The following is a 16,559-nucleotide window of genomic DNA, read 5'->3' as shown; positions in this document are numbered from 1 at the left end:
CACCGAAACTTGTTATCTGACTGTGCAATCAATAATTACTTAAGCATTATTTTTTGTGACTTTGATTGGAATGCGCATTAGTCATTGATTTATACATTAGTGTTCTGTTTTTTTATTATTTAATTTAAAATAGCATGTTTCCATCTATAATTTAGCAGTTTCTCTGCTTTAGTGGCTGCTGCTGCTACTGCTACGGCTCCTGCTCACGCTGTGGCTGCTGCTGCTCCAGCTGCTGCTACTCCTACTGCTTTCCTCCTTCGCTCAATCCGTGGGATCGCTGTCAATGGAATTTGATTTTTGATTGTTGATGTTTGTTTTTCTTGATTGTCTTGATTTCTTGTCTTGCTTACCCCGAATAGGTTTTGGGGTGCTGAGACGCCAAGTCGTCGTCCTGGCTGCCCAGCGACTTTTTCACATACTGCAAAGATTTAATAATAGTCAATTTTAATAAATAATATATTTGAATGAAGTGTTGTTCAGCTTTTACCATGGGATTCAGTATAATCTCCTCCTCCATTTTATTGATTTGTTTAACCAAATCGAGCACCTGCGTTATATTCGTTTGCACATTGAGAAACATGTCGGGCAGATTATACTGCTCTGGATCATCCTTGAAGAGCACCATGCCATCCTTTTGATTAATGCTGGCAAAGATTTCGCCCGATTTTATCTGGCAAAGTACGAGATAGAGATAGAGGGATAAAAAATATTTATCATATACTAAGTATTATAAAACAAACCATATTTAAGATATAGCGTTCAGCTTCCGCCGCACTTGGCAATTGGACACGGCTGGCCACGTCGCTCAGCGACAGCGTGAGAAAGGTTTTCGTCAAACGTTGGATATTTCGCTTATAGAGAGACGTGGCCACCTGTTTGGCTAGGCCCATATTATTATCACGCGTAAATGCTTCACTGTATTTGAGTATTATAATGCGCAGCTCTTCGCTCGACGAATTGCCATACACATTGACCAGATCATGATAGTGACTTGCCAGCGGCTTCATAAAACGTGCTATGACCTGTGAGTTCTTTGGTATATACGCTATCTGCAAAACATAATTCTCATTATTCGAGCATAATTGCAAGCGTAATTGATTGCCTCACCTTGCCCTCCACAATCAGTGAAACCATTAGAAACTTTTTGTATGCCTCCAGCATAATGTGCGACATGGCCATCGCTGGCGTCGTGATGCAAACCTCAAAGAAGTAGAGAGCACGCTCATAGTTCTTAATGGCCGTATATATCATGCCGCCATAATAATAGTAAAGCAAAAAGTACTTTGCATCGTTGTTGGCATCCTAGCGGAGAGCAGAGGCAAGAGTTAGAATTATTTCTTATATTTAATCGAATGGGAGACATACGAGCGTGTGCTGCGGCTGCTGTTGTTGTTGATTTTTGCACTCGGCTGCTACGGTGGAAATATCGGTTATATCCGTATCCAAATAAGGCAGTATTAGATTAAAGTTTTTCGCCTTCAGACTCAACTGGCAGAGATCGGCGTGTATGGGCGTTAGCTGTGTCTCCATTTGTCGTATGTGGTCAATGGCCAGCGAGAGCACTTTAATGCCCAAAATGCTTAAGTTGTGCTGCACCAAGAAGTCCGTAAACAAATGGCAAGTCTCGTAGACTAGAGAGCAGATTAGATTACAAATTTATAGAGTTGAAACGCTGAGTACACTTACATGGGCACACGGCATAGCGCAGTTGGTCCAAATTGCTGCGCTGCACAAATTCACGCATCAATTCAATAATTTGCATTGGTTCTGGATTGGCAGTCGCCGCGCTGTGCAGTTTGCCGAGCAGCACGTAGAGGACGCCCAGTGTATGCTGTTGCATGTCCAGTGTCTCGAGCACATTGTCCAATATGCTCCAGTTGCGCACCAGCAATGACAGCGATTCGGGCAACTCATCCGCCAGCTCACGATAACTGCCTGCATATAGGAAATGTATATACAAATATATATATATGCATATAATTATCAATTTTTTTCTGGTTTGCGAAATTTCTTTCTCTGCCGGCACTTACCCGCTGCGCTTAGCGTGCGCACTTGATTCACGTAGTTTTCCAGCGCGCTCCCCATTTTTGATTTTTATTTTTGCAAGTGTGTATGTAGTCCGAGACTATGGCTTTTCTACAGTTTTTTATCGCTAAGAACTAATAAATTAAATAAAATAAAATATTTTATACGCGTTCGCGTTTTTCCTGTTAACAGTGTGACCGTAAACTGCAAGACTTCACACGCCGAAAACACTGACTCACTGTAGGTACTATTCTGAAAGGTGGCAACGTTATTTTCAGTAACAGCACTGAAGTTCTTTCCGGAGATCTACGATAGCTTATAAAGAGAGATGATTATTTTTACTTCTTAACTATTGCGTTTATTTAGGTCTTAACTTTTATAGCATGTACTTGTTCGTTTTAAGTGTCAGTACTAAAAGCTGTTTTTTGAACAGCAAGCCGATGACTCTTAACAGCTCGTCAACAGAACAGTCTTTAAATTAAGAAGCAGTTAAGTTCAAATTTCAGCGCTATAAAACTGTTAAAAACATATCAGCAAACTGTTAACTGTCGGCGCTGTTAAGAAAACAGCTGATAGTTGACAGTTAAGATGAAATTGTAGTTTTAAGAAGTGCTTCGCTTGAAATGGAGTTGCCTGCGCGCATTGTTTATGTTTGTAGTTTATGTCTGCGGCAATATGATTTACTGGAAGATCTACGTGGCCACATGATGTTATATCACAACTATCAGCCCATCAAAACGGCGAACACGAAAACACAGTCTATGGACGCAAGTGGAGAGTCCTTGACGCCGCCTCCTCCTGCGGAACTGCAGCCGCTGCCCTTTAAGGACTTTCGCATTGTGCTGCGTGCCAAGCAACAAGTGAAGTATGTAGCTGGCACTATATGAAAATATCCCTATTTAATGCAATTGTTGTAGTTGTACCTGTTGCGTGTATAAATTTGAGAGCCATCACAAGCTGTCGCTGCACGCCAAATGCCACAAGGACTCGGGCTTCAGTTGCAGCGAGTGCGGTCAAGACATGCCCAATTGGCGACGCTGTTCGCTGCATTTGTGGCGCATGCATCACCTGGATGTGGATCTATTGGAATGTCCCGTGCTCGGCTGCGATTATAAATCTCCCATTTCGGCGCTCGTCTGGCGACACATGCGCGTCCACAGAAACTGGCGGAGCCGAGTCATGCGTCGTGAGCTGCTGCGTCGACGTGCACAAAAGCAGCAGCAGCAGCAGGAGGCGCAACGGCGGCAACAGGAGGCGCACCTTCAGCAGCAGCAGCAGCAGATCGAAGCTACCGACACACAGCAGTCGATGCCAGCAATCGCCACGGCCAAGAAAACCAAATACTATGCGGAAAAAACCTGCGAGATTTGTCAACGCAAATTTGTGAATGGCAAAACGCTGTCCAAGCACGTGAAGACCGTGCACAACAAGATCAAACCCTTCATCTGCAACGTCTGCGGCAAGAAGACAGCGCGGAAGGCGAGCCTAATTGTAATATATGCATACATATATGTATCTAGGACAGCTACATACGATAGGATATGGAATGTATAGCTTCTACAACTATCATCTCATCCATTTCAGATACACATGCGCCAGCACACCGGAGAGAAGCCATTGAAGTGCGATAGCTGCAAATTCTCCACTCGCGATCCCAGCTCGCTCTACAAGCATCGACAGCGACACAGCCTGGAGAAAAGCAGAGCCGATGCCTGATATCCAAAACTACTATAATTAAGTAAAAGTTTGCTGAATTGAATTTAAATGTTCATTTATTGAGTTTACGTTTTCCATTTAATGTTAATATCATTTTAGAATCTGATATGATTTTGTTTTTTTTTTTTTGTTTTTCTTTACAACATTTGAAATTTGTTTAGCTGTTTATGTTTTTATTTGTTATTTAGTTATGGTTTTTAGTTTTTATTGAATTTTTAAAAAATTTATTTTACTTTAGTTTTTTTTTTTTTTTAGTTTTTAAGTTTTTATTTTATATATTTAAACTAGTTGTTAAGATTAAAAATCTAACCTTTTGTGGTCTTTGCAATTAGCGACGCTCATTTGGGTTTCCTGGTTAATGTATCCAGTATATATCTATATATATTTGCCTCAGTCCATTTAAATGAGATCGGCGCACATAGTACATACATATATGTGTGAATATATGTTTTTGTATTTTGCCTAATTGAGTATATAACTGTTTGTTTTGTTTTTGTTGTTGTCTAAATCAATTTTTATAAATTTGATTGCATTTAATTTGTTTGATTTAATTGAATTTAAGTTTACCGATCTTTGAGTATCATGTATATATAGTATATATATGTATGTATGTGTGTGTCTGTGTATTATTTAAATGTTTTTTTAGTTGTCAAAGTTGTTTGAAATGAGAATTTTGTTCGCGTTTCCTTTAGTAATTTTATTGTCTGCGATTTGATTTGAACATCAAAACTTTTTCATTTTGGGATCTTGTTTTCTGGTTTTTCTAATTTAATAGTTAAATGTAGTAAACGTTTTCAATGGTAAATAAAACAGCGCAGTGTAAAATTGTTATATATATATATTATATATATATAGTTTCTATTTGCTTTCTATGTTGCTTATTTACAATACTTAGAGTTGTTTGGAAATATTGGTTTTAAGATCGTATTCTCACTGATCTCCCACTCTCCCTCTCTTTCACTCCCTCTCTCTTTCTGTCCCTCTCGCTCTCTCAGTTGTTGTTGTTGTTGTTGCTGCCCAAAGTTATATTCTAGGCCTTGGTCTCAGCGACGACGACCACTATGCTCGTTCTCATCTTGCAAAACGAATAAATTCAGCAGTAAAAAGTATATAAAATAGAGAATTATGGAATTTACATTTAGTTAGCTGCCACAAGAGCCCAGAGCCAACAAAATTACCATGCATAGAAAAGGGTATTGTGTGTGTGTGTGCGTGTGTTTGTGTGTGTGAATGGGGCGGCATTCAGGCAGTCTCTAATTGTGATTTGGTGAGCTATGAGCGCGAAGTTGTGCACAGAGATTTATTTTTGATTAGGGAGACGAAACAACAACAACGAGTTCAACAATGAGCGTGACACGATCCTAACTGTATGATCTCAGTATATATATATTTATATCTATAGATATATACTTATTATTATGCTATATAATGGTTGATTGGGCTACGTCTATGAAACAACTAACGAATTTACTCTAGCTCTTCTAGTTCTATATAAATATATTTTGATCTAGGCTGCAAACGTGAATTGAACCGGAGTTTGATATAGTTCTTCTGCCAGCTTTACGATTGAGCAAACTGGTATGAAACGAGGTTTTAGCGTGGCATGCCCTTGAGGGGCTTCAATCTTGAATTTGGGTTTCCTGAAGTATAAGATCATGATCTTCGACTAAGATAGGCAGCTGAGCTTAAGTTTAAGCATTTGTCTGTCAACCTAGCCTATGCATTCATTAGATGATCCATTGCTGTTTCAGACCAGGATTCTAAGTGGAATTTTTATTAAGAATTAAAATTGAATTTAGTTAAGCATGAAATGAATTTTTGGTTTTAGCTCTAAGCCCAATGAATGAATCTATTTTTTAAGCATATTCATGAACTTAGAACTTGAAACCAAGGCAGTATTTGAGCTACTTGAGTTGATCGTGAAGCACTTTTGGTATACATTTCATAATTTTTGTTGATTTGAGACAAGATTAGAATAATATCTAGTTTGCTAATCAATCTAAATAATATACAAATAAATATTTGCTTATTAAATAATTCATTGTACGCCATAAAACCAGATTTCATATAGCCGTTCTCAAGCCGTGAACTTTCAGCTAGCATCGGGAAATGTTTATTGGGTTTGCAGCTCTATTAGATATTGACATATATAATCGTTTGACTCTACGCTCCGTTGATCCAAAACGATCTTTCGACTATAATGCTTTCACTTTATTGGAAATTTACGCAAATCTTAAAATGTAAAACATTTTCACTTACTTTCTACTTGGATTAATTTTCGACTATATTTCGACTTGATTTCTTATTTATTGGATAGTTCACTTTCACTTTCACTTTGACTTTCTCTTTTGGTTTTTGTTTCTCTTAATTCTCTCTTTACTTGTGCGTCGCATAATAAATGCTGTGGTCCGTCCCATTACGGACTGACCAGAAGAACAAAATACTACGTTTTACCATCTAGATGTAGGGCGAATAGCCCCAGCCTGTCCCTAGCTGAGAAAGATTTCTCTTTAGTTTCGTTTGGCTAGTGTTTTCTTTTGGTTTTGCTTAGAGTCTATTAGGAAACAGTTGTATCTACATAGGTCTATGAGCATTTCTTTTTATATATTTATGTATATAAAAAAAACCTAGTGGAAGTAGAAAATTGTTCACTCCTTGAACTAAAAGTCTAAAGTGACGATCGCTTTATATACAGTGGGTGGAAAATGTATTCCGACAAACTCAGGCCTAGAAAAATTGCTTATAAAACGAGTCCGAGTTCGAGTCTTATGCACATGCTATATATATATATTTAATATATAAAACCGAGTTTTAAATACGAAATAAAAATTTGCCTCATATTTAAGTTTTTTTTTTCATTCTCTGCTTCTTCTACTTGTTGATTTGTTTTTGATTTAAATGCATTTTAAAAACAGGTGAACGACTTTGACTTTGATTACGGTATCATTTTTGATTTCCTTTTGTTTTTTTCTTCATTATTCTTATATTGCCTTTTGATCGCGTTTCGTATCGCATTTTAGTTTGATTTGTTTGCAGTAATATTTTGAGTTTTTTTTTTTTTTTTTAAATTATTTTTTATCAGTTCCGGGGCACAATTCTGCACGTTATTTGAGTCGTGTTCGATCAGACCGTGGTCACACGATCGATCTCCACGTAACGCACAGAATTGTCGCTTTGTCAGCAAATCACCTCCTTTTCATCCAGCACAGCCGTATCCATCGAGCTGAGCGACTTGAGCCGCGTCTGCAGCACCGAGGAGCCGCGCAGTTTCCGTTTGATTTTTCTGCGAATTGAGAAATGGGAGTAGAGTTAGGCTTGAGAGTAAAACAAACTAGAAGTTGATGGAGTACAAAATTTTAAATGAGCAGTTGTGTTCACAAAAATAGTAGTAGAATTATTTACTACTATTTTTTTTGAACAGCTGTGTTCATAAAAATAGTAGTATTATTTGAGTACTATTTGTTTTTATATATAAAAATATTAATATTATAATTTTGCCACAATTTTTTTTATGATATACTTTACTACTATAATAGTAGTAGTACTATTTAAATGAGCATCTGTGTTCATAAAAATAGTAGTAGTCTAATCTTAGTACTATTTTAATGAACAGCTGAGTTCACAAAAATAGTAGTAGTATTATTTTACTACTAAATTTATAAATAGTTGTGTTCACAAAAACAGAAGTAGTATTATTTACTACTTTTTAAATGAACAGCTGAGCTCAATAAAATAGTAGTAGTATTATTTTACTACTAAATTTATGAATCGTAGTGCTAAAAAAAATAGTTGTGGTATTATTTACTACTCTTTTTACAAAAATAGTAGTAGTATTATTTAGTACTCTTTTTATAAAAATAGTAGTAGTATTATTTACATTATAGAGACACTACTATTTTAAAGAACAGCTGTAGTAATGTCACTACACTTCATAAAAATAGTAGTGAGACTACATTCTAGTCGCCCTACTACTACTATTGTGTATAGAAGAGTCAACGTCCACTCACTTGTAGGCAAAGGCAGCGAAAGCACAACACGAGAGCACAAAGATCAGGCAGAGCGTGGCTAGAATTTCGGCGGGCAGTTTCATCAGAGCGGAGCATTGCAGGAAGGCCTCGTCGTCGCCCGAGGGGCAGTGCACGATGCCGTCGCACCAGACGCTCGCATTCACACAGGCGCCCAGCTCGGCGCACTTGAACTGGCAATCCTCTGTGGGTGGGACACCAAATGGTGAATAGTTACTTAAGCAGCCAGTACTGCTCGGACTCACCTGCTATGCTGAGCGTGGGCCTGGGCACCAGTTCCATCCAATTGAAGCTGTATTCACCGTTGCTGGGGCGCAGGAACTCCACGCTGATGGCACGCGAGCGATTCATCAGCGCGAAATTGGGTCGCTCATTCCAGCCGGAGCTGAAGATCTCCACGAATTCGTAGGCATTCGAGTCGGGACTCAGCGGACAGGCTACAATGGTGAGACCTGGAATGGACATGAATTGTATATCTCGCATTCATTGAGTGGCGCTCTGCCTACCCTCCGAGGTGGTGAGCACTACGCGGGATTTGGTCTCGCAGCGCCAGCTGTTCGTCTCCAAGTGGGTGGCGTTTAAGCTCTTCTGCGGATTGTGTTTGCTCAGGAAGATGGCCTTGAGGCGCACATAGAGAAACTTGTTGCCGTTGGAGGGCTCGATGAGCCACGGTCTCGAGCGGCATTCGATCTGAAAGAGCAGCGAGTGCATATAGTAGCAATGATGCTGCTCGTGTCTCGCCTTCACACTTACATCACCAAAGGTCATGTCAATGGTGCCGCTGGGTCCGAACTTGCGTCGGCCATCCTTGCAGCTGGTGGGCGCCTTTACAAACTCGAACATGCCCTCGAAGTTCGCCGTGTCCGGATCGTCCAGTGTGGTCATATTGTGGGCGGTGAAGTGGACCTCCACATCGCGGCCCGTCGAGGTGTACTCGACCGGCAGGTGGGACTGATTGGAGGAGTTGCAAACGCAGCCGCGATGCAGCAGAATGGAGTCCGAATAGGGACGCTCAAAGATCTGCGAAGGAAATGGAGCACTGAGAGAGGATCCCGACTCTGGCCGCAGTCAGCAAACAAACCTCGACGCGCACATTCGTATCGCCATAGCAGAAGGATCGATTGATGTCCTCATCCAGACGTGAGTAGCAATCTCGATTCGAGGTCGTCACCTTGCGCAGCTTGATGCGTACGCGTTCCCCGCGCAGCGCCTCGAAGCGGTAGACGCACTTCAGATGCCGCGTGCCGCCGCGTCCGAAGAGGAAAATGTTCCGCACACTGCGAAAGATTGCCGGATCCTTGCGATCCATCAGGCTGCTGACGAACTTGCGATTGCAGTCCAGCTCACCGCCACCTTGGGGTAGACCATCCTGATGCAGATCGATGAACTCGTATTTTAGCTTAAAGTCGAGGGGCCTGCGTGGCAGAGAGAGAGAGGGAGAGAGAGAGGGAGAGTGAGAGAGCACTTGATAAGATCTAGTAATGCAGCTCACCTGAGCACCGTGGACTCGGTGTTGCGCAGCTCCAGCGTGATGGCATCGCTGCTGGACACATAGCTCTCGGAGATGGTGCACGGCCGTGCGAAGGTCTCGTTAATGTTGGAGCGATCGCAGGTGCGCGGAATGGTGCCGCGACAGAAGCGCGCTATCACATTGGTCGAGTTGTGTGCATAGTGTCCAAGCGAATTGTAGCCCTGGCTTGGCTCATTGGCGCTGGGTGGAGTGGAAGAAGAGAAGCGAAGAAAAGGTTAGTAGAGTCATATAGAGAAAGAGAAAGGCATGCGATGGAAGAGCAGAAATGCTTCAGAAATATCCAGGTAGAGCTAGCTTTGAGAAGAAGGACAGAAGATAGTAAGGATCAAAGATCTAGGAAAGGCAAGTAAGGAACGATCTGGAAACGAACAGTGGGAAAGAAGAGAAGGGAATCATAAATATGGTAAAGATAAGGGGTAGAATGGAAGATAGAAAGGAACTAAGGGAAGGGAGAATATATTTATATAGGATTATATGTCTAGCATGGATAAGCTGGTCTCACCCAGTGAGGTGGGCAAACATAGAGATCGGTAGATCACTTAGCCTAGCGCACTTACCAGTTGAGATCCTTGCAGACGGGAACATCCCTCAGAGTGCCGTCCCAGATGCGTAGCATGCCGCTGCAGTCTTCCTGCGTTTGCAGCACGCCAATTGCGCCCACAGATGTCTCGTCCATTTGCCCGAATTCCGGATCCAGATTGAACTTGAGCACAGAGATCCACACTTTAAAACGTGAGAGCGGCTGATGCATGCCCGATTGGCTGCTCGTGCGACGCGACAGGCTGAGATGGTCGAAGGTCTTGAAGACGCCCATGCCTTGGAGATGGTAGAGGCACGTCGAATTGGGCGCCAGCGAGTGCTTGGGATTCTCGAGAATGCCGCGGCCAGTGCCGCGTATCCAGAACTCGCAGGGTTTCTTGTTCTTCGAGTACGTGGGGCTCTGGATGTCCACGAATTGAACTTCAACCTGCAAGGCGACAGAGATTTGCGAAATGGGATTTGCCGTGGGGCAGGACTCGGGTGATTACTCACCTCCAATTGAAAGCCATAGAGCGGCAGCAGCTGCGATGAGGTGCCCGTAAAGGTGCCAAATGGCGATGTGCTAAACTCCACCAGCAGCTCCGGCCCACTAGACACGGCCGCGGGCACCGCCTGACCGCCGCCGCAAAATTTCAAAATGATGGGGTCACGCGTGGTATAGCCATCGTATACGGTCACGTAGTCCTGCGGTGCGAGCCAATGAGAAACAGCAGACAGAGCAAGAGAGAGAGAGAGAAAAAGAGAGAGAGAGCGAGAGAGAGAAAGGAAGAGAGAGAGAGAGAGAGAGAAAGAGAGCGAGAATGTGTGAGGAGCGCACGAAATGAGTGAGAAGAAAAACAAAATTTGCGAACGACAAATGTGAAATGGAAATGTTGTTCCATGTGCCTTAACTACATATTGCTATATATATATTTATAAGAGGGGCGCTGTGTGAGGAGGCGTGGCTGCGTGTGTGCTAACTAAACTTGCGCAATTGCTACCCGCCCGGCTTTAGCGTTCATATTTATTACGCATACTTCAAGGCCATTAGGCGTATACGTGATATTTTTGTCAGCTCGTAAAAATAGCGGAAATTTTTTAGCCATAATTTGATTTGGCCATCATGGCATTTACTATGTGTAAGTGTATGTGTGTGTGTGTGCGTGTCAGCGTTAGTTAGCTTTTTAGCGAATTTGCATTTGATAGCTTTTAAATAGCTCTAAATGACAAAAAGTTTTCAGCTAAAAATTCTTCGTACTCCTGAAAGTTGCGCAGCTTGTATAAAGATTAATTTGACTGGGGTTTTATTTATAGATATTGAGGGATATATATACATGGATTAGTGATGGACAGTATTAAAATATGTGTGAGTATTAAAGTAAATTATCTAAGTTATATTTTCTATTGCAATTCTTTGTGATATCTTGAGTCTTTAAGAGACTTTTTTGTTATAGATTGTTAGTTGACTTTGTCAGGACTTTAATAAATTTCTATCTCTCTTTTTATTCAATATTGATATAGGTTCAAGTATATTCCTTTCCTGGACTTCAGGACTTTAATAAATTTCCTTCTCTCTTTTTATTCAATATTGCTATAGGGTAAAGTATATTCCTCCGCTGGAATATATGCAGCTTTGTTTCCATAAACAGGAATCACTTAATAGAAGAAGTGAATTTCACTCCATTTCATTTCATTCAAATGTCTACTACTCATGATATATTCCATAAACAATTGATAGATGAGTAAAAAGTAGCTTCGTATCATTCGTTGAACGCTGAACAAGTTTAGTTTACTGGAACCTATTTAGAATGACAGAGTCTGGCGCTTTAAAGGGTTAAAAACTCTTGCATTCGGTTGGAATTCATGAATTTATGCAGCGCATAAACGAATGGAGCGCTCAATTGTGTGTGTGCCATGTGTGTAAGTGTCATGTGTGTGTGTGAGTGTGTATTTGCATTTGTGTTTACAGCATTTTTGCATAATTTCATGCATTTTAATTGAGTTGGCCCTCAGCAAATGCCTCGAACCGGGCAGCTGGTTGAGCTGAGGCAAGGCGAGCAGGAGAAGGAGGAGCAGCAGCAGCAGCAGCAGCAGCAGCAGTAGCAGCAGCAGTAGCAGCAGCAGCAGCAGCTGTCCACCAGGTGGGCAATTTAGCCTGTGGCTCTGGATTGCATTTGCCAACCATTTTGGCCACGCATGACAAATTAGTTTTGTGGCTGGCGACTTTTGCATTAATTTCAGTGAGGTCACGAGAGGGAGGAGAGGGCGAGAGGGGCAGAGCGAGCGAGACAGAGAGACCACAAACAGGATCAGGTAATAGAGAACCGCAAATTTATTGAAAGCGTGGCATTTATATAAATTATCCAGCGGTGAGGCGGAGCACTTGCAGCTATTGAGAGCGTAATGACTGGAACAGCAGCGGAATGTGCAAACATGTGTGCTCACATGTGCAATACACTGAGAGAAGCGAGCTACTGGAATCGGGTGGCAAGGCAACGCAAGGCAAGTGCTGGAAATTTGGCTGCTAATCAATCTAGGAGGCGAAGTTGTACTTGAACAGCGTAAAAGGCTGAGGTAATCAATCAACTAACTTAAAGTGAACTGAAAATGAGTAAGCTAATGAAAACAAGTGCACAAAATACTAAAGTACAGTTAGAGTATGCAAGTCGATAGATAAACCATGATGTTCTGTATTATAAGACTCCAATAAGAAGAGATTTGTTAGAATTTGGAATATAATTGCTAGAGATAGAAGCTATACCTAAATATGTGCAGTGGACTTCCTAACTTTTTGAATATCCCAACTGAAGCTAAGCTACAATGTCTTTTCTACCTAACTGAAGCTCAATAAGTATTACTAAACTATATCAAAATCCTGCGCACTATAGCTAAAATATATGTCTAAAAATGTATAGCTCTATTGCCAACTATGAGTTCACTTGAGCCTCAGCTGATTTGTATACATGAGCTTTACTTAGTTCTATATTCTCTGAACAGACTTAATATACGGTAAAATCCGGTTATAGCGACGCTCATCCGGAAGATGCTATATACGTTTGCTCATAAGTTTCTTTAGGGACCAGCATATTCGTCGCTATAACCGTACAGACGCTATAGGCGGAGACCTCAGAGACAGATTCTACTGTACTTCAAAACCAGCTCAGCTCTTTCAAGCTGAATTAAAATTCTAAATGAAAATTTCAGCTTATTTAGGTCAGCTTTTCGTCAAGTGTAGCCATGCAAATATCATCTGGAGTCCGATGAGAACTGCAATGCTTTCAAAATTCGCCATTTGCCCAAGTCTCCATTGTAGACGCCCAAGTTAGCGAATTGTCAACGAATTTAAAACTCATCTAACCCCTATGGAAATGTGTGAGTCACCCATTTTTTCGCTCAGTGTATGCATGTGTGTTTGATGGGCGTTTCGTGCTGGGGCTTTGGATCGCTTTTCCGGCGATTATGCACACATGCCGCACCAAAAATGTCCAACACTTTGGCCGCTGGTCGGCTAAGCGGCGCGACAAAAAGGACAACAGACAAAGACAAAAAAGCAGAAGAAGAAAACAAAAATAAAACGGAAAATATAGAAAAGGACAATTTGTAGGCGGCACGAAGTCAGGCGAGCGACTGCTGCAGGCCATTTGGCCAAAAAAAAAAGCAGCGAGCATTTAATGGCCAGGAATTAGTCGGACAGTCACGAGCAAGGATAACAAAATTGAATACAAAAAGAGAGAGATAGAGAGAGAGAGGGAGAGAGAGAGCGTAATAAAGCAAAGAAAATAAAGGAATTTGGAGCAGAATGCAGTGATTCGCGTTAGCTCGTCAAAGCATTTGCAGTGCTAATTTGAAGGCAAATAGCACAAGAGAGAGAGAGCGAGAGAGAGAGAGAGAGAGAGAGAGGTGACAGGATGTGGCAGGAGATGCCCGGATGTGTCACAGAATTCTAGTGCTTCACTTAAGCCTTAAGCTGCAAGGAAATCCAACCGAAGTGGACAAACGCAGCTATAGATGCTCTCAAGAGCTCAAGAGCGGACAGGAGCAGGGGCAGGGGCAGGGAGAGGGGGAGGCAGTGTGGAGCTAATGCTCGACGTGCATTAGATGAATATCCTGCGGCTATAATTCACACACAATTTACATAAGCCGAGGCACGTTCGAGCACTTTTGTAGTTGGCCTCGACCGAGACATTCTTGGCCATGACTGCCCCGCCCCCTTTGCCCGCCTCCTGCCCACCAACTCTCCATTGTTGTTGTTGCGATTTATGATGTGCGTGTCGAGTGTTCATTTATATAAATCCAAAATGACGAATTCCTGCACAGCCAGACAGCCACGCCCCCTGCCACAGCTGGTCGTGTGTCCCATAATGAATATATTATCTACTCAATGAATGTCCTTTAGTGATTAATTGTGCGCCTTGACAAACAATTGTTGCTAAAGATAACAGATAAGAGATATTTATATATATAGATGGACGTTGGGGGGGTGGTGGGTGGCTTGGTGGGTGTGTGTGGGTGTGTGGGAGTGGGCGATCTACGAGCACTACATTTTTGCTTGAATGTATGTATATATAGCAATAATTTTGTATTTTTTGTATTTCTTTGCGTTTACCGTCGATTTCCACTTGGCTTTCACATTTTCCTAAGTACGAGAAAATATACATATATACAACATATACAGACATATATTACACATATATAATACAACTACATATGTAGCAGTGAAGATTTGGTGCATTCTAGACCCGAAATGATGTGTTTTTAGAGAGTGAGAGAGAGAGAGAGAGAGAGCGATAGCGAGTGAGAGGAATAGATCGCGAGCGGGTTTACTAGAAATGAGGCGATGTTCTTATGGAATGTACCTATTAGAGAATCTGTCAAAGCTTACTGAATGCATTTAGAAAGAGAAAGGGCCTCTCTGCTGGGGCAGCTATCAGACTTATTACTACAATCCTGGATGATATACCCAGCGTAAAATCATTGTAGGCCTATGGCACACCAATTAGAGGCAATGCCATCTAAACCAACTGGAGCATACTTCATAAATTCCAAAACAAAGCTCTAAGCACGATCTACAATGCTCAGCTACTGCACTTAAATAAAGAAATTCATGAAGTGCTAGCCGTTCCTTGGGTTCGTTCACAGATCTCTAGACAGATATTAGTTTTTCATTAGAGTTTAACTAAGTTAAATAATTTTGTACATTATAAACAAATTTTTGCATAGTTAAAGTCAATAATCTACAGTTAATATATTCAAATTTAACTTTCTATTCCAACTTCTCCTCCATAACTTCGAGCCATTAAAGTCTGTCTTGAATCGAGACTGTTCCTTCACTCTACACAAATAGCTTCAGGATTTATCATTATCGTTCGGCCTTGTTAGGCAGCGTAGAGCCGGCACAGCCAGGCTTGGCTCAGGAATTTCTTACTAATCAAATTCCCATTAGATTTTGCAGTTTGCCATTTTCTCTCATTTCTTGGCGCTTTGTTTGGCTTGTGAGCTCGTTAAGAGTTGAGTCAAAAGTTAGGCCGGATAAATTTTAAAGCCAAACGAGGCGCTCTCCCTTTTCTATATATTGAGAGAGGGATGAAGAGCGTGAGAGAGAGAGAGAGTGAGAGAGAGAGATGTAGCATTGACAAACAAAGAGGCTACGAAATTAACACTTCCCACACTGAGAGCCTATCGAAGCGCCGCTCGCCGGCGATGTCCGATTTGTACAGACAGACGGACGGACGGACAGCGCTGTCGTGCTGTTATGTGGGCCAGAGTCAAACAGCGCTGGGGCAGGGATACGCCCGTTGTCCAGCTCTGGAATTGCGGCAAACAACAGAGTTTTTCACCCGGATTTTTCTTTTCTTTGCTCATTTTCAATTTTTGTCGTTCAGCTGAAGTCTTTTCATGTTCTCTTTGCCTCGGCCATTGGCCGCTCGTTAAAATTGTCGGCGCAGAGCGGGAAGGGGGCGAGGGGGGCGGGGCAGTGTAAAGGACAATATGGAGTGCACTGAAAGTAGTTGGATGCTAGGGGGGCGGGGGCGGGTCGGTGCATTCATTTTAATTACCTGAATGTAATCGCAGTCATTCCATGTTTTCAGCCTCGGCTCCAGTTTCTTATCCTTGTCGCTGGCACTTGGCGGCGGCGGCGCCATTTTGTTTGTGGCCGATGTCTCCTGCGTGGAGATCCAAACGAGATTCCCCTTGGGCTGTTTAACTAGAATCAGCGCGTGTTTGCCATGGGGCACGTCGTGCTGTGTGTATGTATGTGTGTGTGTGTGTGTGTGTGTGTTTTCAAATAACAATTAAATGCAAATTAATGAACTGCAATTGCAATAAATTCAATTGCGGCACAAAGTGCCGAGTAAAGTAGATGGCAAGGGAGAGATGGTAAGGGAGAGTTGGTACCATCTGGGATAATACCCTTTGGCATGTATGTGGCGTAAAGTAAAGGTAGATAAATGTTGCACAGTTCTCGGCAGGCTATGCAAGGATTAAAGGCTTAAAGGTAGGCAGGTCCATTGGACGAAGAGCATTTCTGATGGACGTCTATTTGTGGAGGGAGGGGGGATTGTACTTGGTTCTGAAAATGAGAAAGAGAATCTGTATCACTCTTCCAAGCGCAGCTCTAGTAGGCAATTTAGCCATTATAGAAGGTTCCTAAAGGCTCTAGATATAAATGTTCTAGAAGATATTAAATTCCTCTATATTCCAATACTTTTCGTACCTTTCCCTACTATGTACTTCTCTCTACA

General features: G+C 41.9%; 3 protein-coding genes across 8 annotated transcripts in view; 1 reads left to right on the top strand and 2 right to left on the bottom strand.

Annotated features, from left to right (window-relative positions):
• Positions 1–84: 84 nt before the first annotated feature.
• On the bottom strand, positions 85–2,282 carry CSN3 (COP9 signalosome subunit 3). Its single transcript, XM_030385641.2, has 8 exons — positions 2,031–2,282; positions 1,687–1,935; positions 1,366–1,631; positions 1,108–1,302; positions 741–1,049; positions 488–670; positions 351–418; positions 85–277 (listed from the first exon to the last, which is right to left on the bottom strand). Exons 1-8 carry the CDS (start codon positions 2,083–2,085, stop codon positions 262–264), a joined length of 1,341 nt encoding a protein of 446 aa, XP_030241501.1. The 5' UTR covers positions 2,086–2,282; the 3' UTR covers positions 85–261.
• Positions 2,283–2,562: 280 nt separating this feature from the next.
• On the top strand, positions 2,563–3,847 carry LOC115563140 (uncharacterized). The gene is made up of 3 exons (XM_030385642.2): positions 2,563–2,890; positions 2,943–3,516; positions 3,610–3,847. Exons 1-3 carry the CDS (start codon positions 2,649–2,651, stop codon positions 3,739–3,741), a joined length of 948 nt encoding a protein of 315 aa, XP_030241502.1. The 5' UTR covers positions 2,563–2,648; the 3' UTR covers positions 3,742–3,847.
• A 547-nt stretch (positions 3,848–4,394) lies between these two features.
• Positions 4,395–16,559, bottom strand: part of LOC115563138 (uncharacterized) — a 49,310-nt gene continuing 37,145 nt past the window's right edge. For 5 of the 6 annotated variants that reach the window (XM_089260558.1, XM_089260556.1, XM_089260557.1 and 2 more), the window contains exons 9-20: positions 15,873–16,058; positions 14,423–14,452; positions 10,330–10,521; positions 9,855–10,264; positions 9,259–9,477; positions 8,848–9,181; positions 8,520–8,786; positions 8,273–8,456; positions 8,012–8,218; positions 7,749–7,950; positions 6,931–7,024; positions 4,395–4,816 (exon numbers count right to left, since the gene is read on the bottom strand). In XM_089260558.1, coding sequence (XP_089116684.1) covers positions 4,772–4,816; positions 6,931–7,024; positions 7,749–7,950; positions 8,012–8,218; positions 8,273–8,456; positions 8,520–8,786; positions 8,848–9,181; positions 9,259–9,477; positions 9,855–10,264; positions 10,330–10,521; positions 14,423–14,452; positions 15,873–16,058 — 2,370 coding nt within the window. In that variant the 3' untranslated portion in view covers positions 4,395–4,771. The remainder of the gene's footprint in view (positions 4,817–6,930; positions 7,025–7,748; positions 7,951–8,011; positions 8,219–8,272; positions 8,457–8,519; positions 8,787–8,847; positions 9,182–9,258; positions 9,478–9,854; positions 10,265–10,329; positions 10,522–14,422; positions 14,453–15,872; positions 16,059–16,559) is intronic. The other variant, XM_089260561.1, reaches the window with a different exon arrangement.

The sequence above is a fragment of the Drosophila navojoa genome, chromosome 4 (genome assembly GCF_054131105.1).
Source record: "Drosophila navojoa isolate 15081-1374.11 chromosome 4, UAZ_NAV_1.0, whole genome shotgun sequence".
Lineage (NCBI taxonomy): Eukaryota > Metazoa > Arthropoda > Insecta > Diptera > Drosophilidae > Drosophila > Drosophila navojoa.
The sequence above is the reverse complement of the archived record's forward strand: the minus strand, read 5'-3'. Positions and strand labels throughout refer to the sequence as shown.

Bases quoted from the DNA above. Each gene is read 5' to 3' on its own strand.
- LOC115563140 (XM_030385642.2), top strand. From the start codon at position 2,649: ATGGAGTTGCCTGCGCGCATTGTTTATGTTTGTAGTTTATGTCTGCGG. The intron at 2,891-2,942 runs GTATGTAGCTGG...CAATTGTTGTAG, and splicing joins CGTGCCAAGCAACAAGTGAA to TTGTACCTGTTGCGTGTATA. The intron at 3,517-3,609 runs GTAATATATGCA...CATCCATTTCAG, and splicing joins CGCGGAAGGCGAGCCTAATT to ATACACATGCGCCAGCACAC.
- CSN3 (XM_030385641.2), bottom strand. From the start codon at position 2,085: ATGGGGAGCGCGCTGGAAAACTACGTGAATCAAGTGCGCACGCTAAGC. The intron at 1,632-1,686 runs GTAAGTGTACTC...TCTGCTCTCTAG, and splicing joins GCGCTATGCCGTGTGCCCAT to TCTACGAGACTTGCCATTTG. The intron at 671-740 runs GTTTGTTTTATA...GTACTTTGCCAG, and splicing joins AACGCTATATCTTAAATATG to ATAAAATCGGGCGAAATCTT.